The 9820-nt window shown below is 31.7% G+C and overlaps 1 protein-coding gene across 2 annotated transcripts in view; it reads left to right on the top strand.

Moving 5' to 3' along the window:
- GOPC (golgi associated PDZ and coiled-coil motif containing) overlaps window positions 1–7903 on the top strand; it is a 41413-nt gene extending 33510 nt beyond the window's left edge. For both annotated transcript variants that reach the window (XM_031964365.1, XM_003769382.4), the window contains 2 exons: window positions 3301–3481; window positions 4624–7903. In XM_031964365.1, the coding sequence (XP_031820225.1) occupies window positions 3301–3481; window positions 4624–4742 (300 nt within the window). In that variant the 3' untranslated portion in view covers window positions 4743–7903. The remainder of the gene's footprint in view (window positions 1–3300; window positions 3482–4623) is intronic.
- The last annotated feature ends 1917 nt before the right edge of the window (window positions 7904–9820 follow it).

Raw genomic sequence — 9820 nt, forward strand, 5'->3', positions numbered from 1 at the left:
TGGGTGGACCAGGGTCCTCAATAGCACATTTTTACTCAAAGAGGTCAAGGAGGTAATGACTTAAAAAACAAAAAACATTGATCATTGATGACCATTGAAAGAGTAGTTTATAAGTAGAGTTGTAAGGGACTAATAAAATGACAAGGAAATAGGGAAATTGGGTTTTGTCAGTTTTTCATAGGAATTTAGGAGTGAGAGGGAAGAGAGTATGGTAACTAGATAGTAAACAAGGATCAGTACGATAATTTTATGGAGTTTTTTCTTTTAACATTGAGGAGACCTTGGTCTGTTTATAAGCAGATAGGAAGGGGCAAAAGAAGAGGGAAAGATTGAAAATTCAATTGGAACAAAGTCTTAGAGGAGATTAGAGGGTATGGGATCAAGAACACAGGTAGAAGGATTAATCTTATGAAAGATAAAGATAAGCTTTGAGTGGAACTGACAGAGAGGTTATATAGTAGGCATGTGGTTTCAATCTTCTAAATGAAACAAGGAATCAGATTAAACAATATAAGTATGAACATCTACATAGCACAGTAGATAAAATGCCAGTCCTGAAGTCAGGAAGAACTGAGTTCACTTTTGGTCTCTCAGACATTGTCTTAGTTTCCTCATCTGTAAAATGAACTGGAAGAGAGAATGGCAAACTAGTTTGGTACCTTTTCCAAGAAAACCCCAAATGGGGTCAGGAAAAGTTGGACACAACTGAAAAATGACAACAACAAAACATGGGGTGAAGGTAAAAATGACACAGTTAGGAAATGTGTCTTGAGTGCAAAATATCAAAGATGCCAATGTTACTAGATTATAGAGTAAAAAGGCTGGAAAGGTAGGGGAGAAGATCAAATTATGAAAGAAGAAGGAAAAAGGAAAGGAGAAGATCTTAAATATGATCCTGGATGTAATAGAGAACCACTGTAGTTTACTGAACGAATTATACTGTGGAATGACCCGATAAGATTTATGCTTTAGGAAAATCAGTTTAAAGATGGGTAGTAGAGAGTTTTAAACCTAGAAAGTTATTGCATTAGTCAGTCAATAAATATTTACTAAGATTCTACTTTTTGCCAGGCACTTTGCTAAGTGCTAATGAAGTCTATAGACCAGAACAATGAGAAACAAGAGAAAATGAGTTTTGGACCTGCAGTCAGGAAAACTTGAACTCAAGTTTTTCTTCAGACACCTAAAAGCTATGTGATCCTAGGGGCAAGTCATTTAATCACTGCCTGCCTCTTATTCACTTGCTAAATAGGTATAATAATAGTACTTATGTTCCAGGATATGAGGATAAAATGTGCTGTTTATAAAGTGTTTGGCAAACCTTAAAATTACTGTGAAATGCTACAGTGTTGAAGAACTTTGAAAAATTTTAGACTTGAAATGATACATTTCACCTATTTCTTGCCAGAGTGGTGGTAGAATTTAAAATGCAAGAAAAGAAATACATTTTTGGACATGACCAACGAGAGGATTTGTTTTTTGCTAGACTGAAATTTTGATATGAAAAGATTTTCTTTTTCTTTTTCTTGTTGTTTAAATGAGGAAATGACAATGGGAAGAAAAGATAATAAAGTGTTTGTCAAAATAAATTGGTAAACTTCATTAAAAAAATGAAATGATCTGTTCATAATTAGGCAGCTGCTAAGTGGCAGTACTAAAACCCAGACCCAGGCTTCCTACATTTGTCTTTTGCTCACACTATTCCACTCATTGGAGAAAAACCTTTTCCAAAATCCAATTGAGAAGTGGTAGCTGTTATATAAATGATTTCACAGGTCTATTATATTCATCTATTTACAAATACTATTATACGGATTGATATGACTAGGGGTCTCTGGTATCAGTTGACACTAGGGATGTTTTTAATGATACATTGCATTGTAATTTGGAAATTCAGATACTATTGATATGCATTTTTGTTTCTCCATTGAATAAGCAGGGCTTTCATTAGGATCTGCTTGTTTGGCTATCAAGTATGTATCTATACCTTCTTCCTATTTACTTCATATGCAAAATATCTTCTAATATACAAATCACCTTGAGAGTAATAATGCTAAAACAAATGTGTTTTTATTTTTCTTGAATTAAATTCTATTTTATGTGTCACACATATAGTTTCAAAATACATTGACTGGGGGATGATCAAAGTAAATATATTAACTGCACAGAAATACTTGTGTTCTATTTCACCTTTTCTTCTTCATTGCACTAAATTAACAACTTCAGACATTAAAATAGCACCATTTTACATAAGAGGGAAATGAATATGAAATTTGCCTAGTGCAAATCTCTTTTTTTATATCAGTTTGGTGAAACCAATATACCTCTTCAGGATGTTTTGAAATACATGAAATAAAATGCGTAGTATTATAAAGGAAACCAATTATACTGAAATAGTATATTTTTTAAAACAAGTTCATCTACTTCAACAACCCCTAAAGAGAAATATTGTGACAGATTGTGCCAAATAAAACAATTATTTCTTCTAATTACTAGAAGATTGAAATTTATGTGCTGATATAAAAAGAACAGAACACACAGTGCATTTCTTTTAAGAGGTCATCCAGTAAGAAAAATTCTGTAGTCATTTGCACATAGGCAGATTCTACCTTAAAGTACCTAAAGTACTTTATTGGAAGCTACTTATACTATATGGCTAAAGGAAGGACTAGGCATTTTCTTTTGTTTTCTCTCTTTCTCTCTCTCTCTCTCTCTCTTTTTTTTTTTTTTTTGCAAGGAAGTTGGGGTTAAATGTCACACAGAGACTTGGTATTTTTTAAAATAAAATACTGCCATTATTTTTTTTTAAAGTAAACATAATCACAAACACAGATTATAATTGTGATTAGAATAACCCTCAAATATAATATTCTTCATAAGTAATATTGGAAGTTCTACATCTAATAAAATTTTCCTCAAAACTTTGAATGCTAATAAATAGACAAAAAAGTTTGTATTGATATGAAAAAAAAAACAGTCATTTATTTAAAGGAGGATTCTGTTTATTCGGTAACTTTAGTTCAATGTTACAAGATTAAAATGAATATAAAAATCATTTTATCATCACTTTTATGGTGAATTCCTGCCTGAGGTAAAAGTCACCTTATCAAGTGTATTGATAGAGATTCTAAATAATCTTAGATGAACTTATTAGTAGACAAATAAATGTAATTCTCAAGAATTAAAATTAATTTCAAAGAAAATGTTTGGAACTTACTTCTTCTCAACTGTAGTGATCCTTTAAAATTTCTAATTGCTTAACTGAGAGCAGTTTTGTTCTTCTTCCCCCTCCCAATTTAGAGAGGAGAGATTGAGTTTGAAGTAGTTTATGTTGCTCCTGAGGTAGATTCTGATGATGAAAACGTGGAGTATGAGGATGAGAGTGGACACCGTTATCGTTTGTATCTTGATGAATTAGAGGGAAGTGGAAATCCTGTTGCTCATCGGAAAAGTGCAAGTGGAGACATAAAATTGTTGCAAGGTAAAAGGGTATTATTCAAATTCCCAAAAGTAAAAATTTGATATATTTTTAAGCATTATTAATAGTTGTTTGATGACAAAAATCTTTAGTTTACTAATAGAGAAGTTTAAAGAGTGTGTTTCTGTGCTTATTTTGTTTTAAATTGGGGGCAATGATAAGTAACAAAATATTATTTTAGTTTTTTCAGATTGAATCATTTGTATAACTTGTTATGTAATATTCCATAATATATTATTTAAATTATGCAATCCATGACATGTTCACAGATTATCATATTATATACATTCATTCTTTAAAAGCTAATCAATAACAAGGGTTCATTATGTTTATCTATGTAGGGATTATCCTTATTATAGTTTATCCAACTCTCAAATTTAATATTAGACTTAGCTTCTTCCTGCGTCCTATCAAAATTCCTAAGTATTATTATTATTATTATTATTTTTTTTTGGCTGAGGCATTTGGGGTTAAGTGACTTGCCCAAGATCACATAGCCAGGAAGTGTTAAGTGCCTGAGGCCAAATTTTAACTCAGGTCCTCCTGACTTCACCTAGCTGACTCCCTAACTGTCATTTAAGATATGCTATTCAGTTGCAAAGTCATTTTAACAGTAGAACATAATCATTTAGTTAAAGTGGCAATAGAATGCATTTTGAAGTTTAGTTGAAATTAATTTTGCATTATCTACTAGTTTAGGCCATCTGAGCCATTTTATTCCATTACAATAATCAGAAGTTGGTGATACTTTGTGCTTCTATATAAAATTTACACATTATTGCAAAATTGTTATATAATATTCTGTTCAAAATAGGAACAGCCTCTTTTTTTTTCCCCCTGAGGCAATTTGGCTTAAGTGACTTGCCCAGGGTCACACAGCTAAGACGTGCTAAGTGTGTGAGACCAAATTTAAACTCTGGTCCTCTTGACTTCAGGGCTGGTGCTCTATCCACTGTTCCATCTAGCTGCCTTTTGTGAAGAATAACAAGCCTTTTTAATAATTTGGAGCATAGTATATCACTTTATAATTAATAGTGTATTTATTATAACAGTTTTTCCCTTGTAAAATAAAGTTGTCACCAAAAATCCTTCTTTTCCCATCTTATTAATGTGCATTCTATTCCATCTCTTTTTTTTTTTTTCAGGTTTTAATAAGAAACCAGTAATTGATGGACATGAAAATGGAGATCTGGGAACCTCAAGTGAAGCTCCTCTTGATGACAATGCATCCAAATTAGCTGAGTCAGCAGAATCTTTGTCGTAATTGGTTTATTAAATTGACTTTTCTGCAGGCAATATTTGTTACTCAGACTGTTAAGGATTTTATATACTAGGGGAGGTTGTGAAAAAGGACTATCTAAAAACAAGGGGAGGCTGTTGTTTATTGCCGAAATAAAAGGCAGTTACCTCAGGGCTTCATTGTGAGCAATTCTAAATGTTTAAAACTCTCCGTTTTCTGTGATAAACCATAATTAGCAATTGCATGTAAAGCAATTTTTATTTTCTTAATGTTATAAGCACCAAAGCATGTGTTTCCCAAAGGGATATTACTAAGCTTTTAAAGGTACAAAATGAAGCATAATTGTTTCATTTAGTTCCTTTTTCACATAACAGAAGGACAGTGTTAACAGGAATCTAATAGGAAATAGCCTTTAATTACAAAAGAGTAAATTAAAATGTTTTAAGTATATCCCCAAATGCTATATTGTTGGTGTTTAAATTGCAAAATTTTATTCTGTTAATAGCAGGAAAGTGGGCTTAACTTCAGAACAAAACAAAAATAACCCACTTTCAAATATTTCAAAATTGCAGGAATGATTTAGTTTTCTATTTATTACAGATTCTGATTCCTTAATCATTTCTTAGTGATCATTTAGATGTAATGAGAATACCTTTCAGCTTTGTTTAGTGCAGTTAAAAAGTAGTTTAAGTAAACTTTTGTCAATCAATGCTGCACTAGAAATAATTTCTGAAGAGTTCTTGCACATTATACTTTTTTGTTTTTTAAAAATTCAAATAAGTGTAAAATATCTGTTCACAATTATGTTGATGCAGGTGCATGGCATTGTTCAGTCCTGGGTAGGTTTCCTTCCTAGTGTCCTTATGAGATTAGTTTTACACATTTTGAGTTGTTCATACAGTTTGTCATGCCATGATAGTCCGGGTACTTAAAAGTTCAAAATTGTTGTTGTTGACATGAAATACATTGCCTTTGAAGAGTAATTTTAAAGTAACTTATAATTACTATTTCTCAAGGCTCAGGGCACACATGAAGTATTAGGAAACTTGATACAGTAATTGTCTTGGTTAGTTTTTCCATATCTGTAGCTATTTTCCTTATTCTTCTTATGCAAACTTCACAAATGTCCTAGCTTCTCTTATTGCAGAAAAAACCTATTTTGATTGCTCTCATTTGCTACTGTGCAAGCCACTATACCCTAGTAGGCAATGTCAAAGCATTGTACTTAAAGAGATGAGTTTTGCCAACATTATTGTTTTAAAGACCCTAAAGATGGAAAAAAAACCTAAACGGCCTTTAGAATGATATCAGTTTATTCAATACCTAATGTTGAAATGTTATATGATGCAGGACAAGGTTCCTAGCTTCTTCTAGGTGCATTATATATTTGTTTATAGAGAAATCTTTAAAATGTATATACTTTATTCAGTGATTTTGCTATTTATAAATCTTGAAATCTTGTTTATAACAACTATTGCTCATTGATAGGTTTTTGTTGTTGCTGTTTGTTTTGGGGGACAGTTTCATTCACTCTACTTGGCTATTTCCATATTAAATTTTTAATAGTAGTGCACTTCATATTGTATATTGTTACAAATATTAAAATACTCTGTAACATAACATTGCCTTTAAGCAAAAGCTAGTATTTAATAGTAGAACTGAGTAAGCAAGCAAGGTACGTACATATCATTGTTTGCTCTAACATCACTTTTGGGGGGTGGGAGGAGCATTTGTTTTTTCATGCATGACATAAGATCTGCAGTTGGATTTCAATGTGTGTTCATTTTTGTAATGCTTTGCCGTGAGGTTTCTCATTGTGACAGGTCTAAAAACTATTCCCCTAGGGCATGCAGTTTATTTTTTTTCTCCTATTTTCCAAAAAGCCAATAAGATGATGGTGACACATTTTTCAGAGAATTTCCTCCTTTTTATCTGTAACTAAAACTTTTAAATATATTAAGATGGAAACTGTTGGTCAGAAAGAACTAACTTTTAGATTTATGAAGCATTATTATGATCCTGAACCTAGATACCTGTGAAGATGATGATGTGATTTGGAGGACATTGTGAAGGATTGGAACTCCAACCTGAAATGGACAAAGTCATTGAAAACACTACTCTTATTTCTTTGTTGATATCCCACAGCCTGCTGCTGTAGTTTTTCAAGGGCTGCTGAATAGAGACGTGCAGAAAGAGGTAGATACCTCTATGACTGTCTCCCCTTCATCTCTTCTTCAACTTGGTTTTGAAGCCCCAGATTAGAGCACTGTTGCTAGGATGTTATTGTGAATAAATCTGTGCTTCCTACCAATGAGTGGCCATAACAAGGTGCTTTGGCAACTGTTGCAGTTCAAAATTCATTTAGGAGATGTAGCACTTTGAGAATGAACTAGGAATTACAGAGATGATTTCCCAATTTCTTTTTGTTTTGCTCATGATTGTACCTCTCAGACCCTAGTCTAAAGAGGAATAAGATTTAAGAAAAGGTTCCAATATAAAGCAGTATTGATGTTTTCATTTTTATTTTAAAAAAAAAAGAAACCACCAATATATAGCAATTATTACCAATTTACACAATTGTTTCTAAGACAAAACTAGACTCTCATGAAAAAGAATGATTTGGAAGGGTGTGTGTGTGTGTATGTGTGTGTGTGTGTGTGTGAGTGTGTGTGTGTGTGTATGTAGTGAAAAGGTCTTGGTAATGACCATAGCATATGGACACATCTAACATCAAGACCATTTTCTAAAGATTCCTCATCTGTAATGACTGTTTAGAATATAACAGAATGTTAACTTATAACATGGGACCATAGATAGATTTAAGAAAAATGAAAATTCCTTGGTGGCAGAGGTAACTGGACAGTTGTCAAAAGATGGTTGGATTTCCTTGGTGGTGATATTTTTGCCACATTGGGGATTTTTGCATTTGTCTTCAGAAACTCAAAAGTGTTTTCTATACTTATGTATGTTAAACATTATTCACAACATTATTTATTATATAATCTATCCTTCTATTCAGGGTTGGGCTCATCAATAAAAGATGTAATATTTGCAACAACTGTATTATATAACTAGTTAAGTTGGGTTGAATATTTTTTTATTAGCCTGTAAATAAAGATGGCATCTTTACATTGAAATGATGTTTTATCTTATTTAACAAAAATAAAATTTTTTTGTGCTTCTTTGTTTCATAGTAAATATATTAATTTTTTTCTCATTATTTCATTATTTATTGGCATTATATATTTTTTGGCATTATATATGCCAATCTAGGATATCTGTCATGAAACCCCTATTAGGTTTGAATCATTTAACAGCTACATTTTATAATCAGGGTATTTTATTATAGCTAATGGTGTTAGGAATAAAGCATGTGATAGTTAAGAATATGTCAGAACAAATTAAACTGTGGAATTAGCTTTTAGTCTAACTGGTAAAGGTTCTTGGAGAAATAAGTCTGTTTGGCTTATTCTTGGTGTTATGAATGATCAAGTGAATACTGGTTGAAGAACTACTTAACTATTAGACTATTAAAGAGAATGCATATGACTTTTTCCACCTAGCGATTCAGCAGCTATTTCCCAAATATTGTAGAAAACATGTTTTCTGAAGTTAGAAAAAGTCTCTTTAATTGCAAGTGTACCTCATATATACCTTATATAAACCTATTTTAAATTTCACTTGTCCTTGCTATCTCTATATTCTGATAGAAAGTGCATTGAGCACCTAAGATACACATACACACATAACACAGGGATATGTATACATACACATGTATGTAAAGAGGTATGTTTGAGATAAATGTGTATTCCATACTTAAGCTTCATTAAGAGAATAAACTATCTCCTGCATTTACTTTTATTTCACTAGTTGATATATAACTCAAAATGAGAGCGGTATTACCTGTAAACCAGTAAAAAACATTATTTTTATACATAGTATTCCTTTTCTTTCATTGCTACAGATCATAGTTCATCTGTGTCTACACAGATCTTGTGTAATTCATATTCTTTTTATGTGAAATTGTTGGAGGAGACAATATAAAGCATTATGGAATAAAACATGAAATTTAAATCTTTTTCCTTCATTTTTTGAAATCCTTGTATTTTTAGACTATATGCTGAGAACTGGATTCTACTCACTTGAACTTGATCCAGAGATGCTATGAAAAGGGCAAAGTAAATCTTGACTCCCAAGAGAAGAGAATTCTGGACCTTATTCTATGCAATCATTTAATCATTCTAGAACATTTTTTAGTTTTTTTCTCTTCTGGTGATAGTAATACTTAGTTACAAGGGTTTAGTTATAGTACAAAAAAGTTAAAGTAACCTAAAAAGTTGTAGATAAAATATTGAGAATCCTAGTGTCTACAGTGTTGCCTACGGGGGTGAGTCACTAAAGCACTCCCTCCTTCATTGGGAAGGAAGTCTTTGGGTATGAATGAGTTTCAGCAGAATCCCAACTATATTCGAAGAGGTGTTTCATCAGATGATTTTATTTTTCACTTGTTGTAAATCTGGTAAAGAATTGGAGGAGCATTTGAGATCTCTTCACAGGAAGAAGTAAATATTCTTAATGACAAAAGGATGGCTTTTTTGAATATTGATAGACAATAAAGGTAGGCTTATATTCAGCAGCCTGGTTCCAGTTTTACAATTTGAGGTAGAAAAAGAGCAGGTTGCGAGGTGGGTTTACTATATTTCACTTTTAGGAAAGACAAATGGTAACACTAAAAACCAAAAAACCTAAACCTAGTATTATTCATTTAATAAAAAAAGTTATATCCAGTGTATATTCTAGATTTAAATATAAAATTAATTTCTATAATACAGATAATTCAGAATAATGACACTGAGGAGTGCATGATAAGATCCCGAAACCTCAAAGAAAGGTGAATTAATGTTAATTACAGTTTTAAGATAAGATAGACTAATATTTTAGACTCTAGAAAAAAATTTGAGTTTTTATTAAATAAAAATAAATTCAAGTTAGTAAATTTCAATTAAGAATTTTTACCTTGTTTCTTACCCCTTAGCGTTCTGATTTATTGAAGTTTTACTATTTTATAAAAATGTACATATGTGTGTGTACACATGTACACA

This window comes from Sarcophilus harrisii, chromosome 4, assembly GCF_902635505.1.
Source record: "Sarcophilus harrisii chromosome 4, mSarHar1.11, whole genome shotgun sequence".
Classification (NCBI taxonomy): Eukaryota; Metazoa; Chordata; class Mammalia; order Dasyuromorphia; family Dasyuridae; genus Sarcophilus; species Sarcophilus harrisii.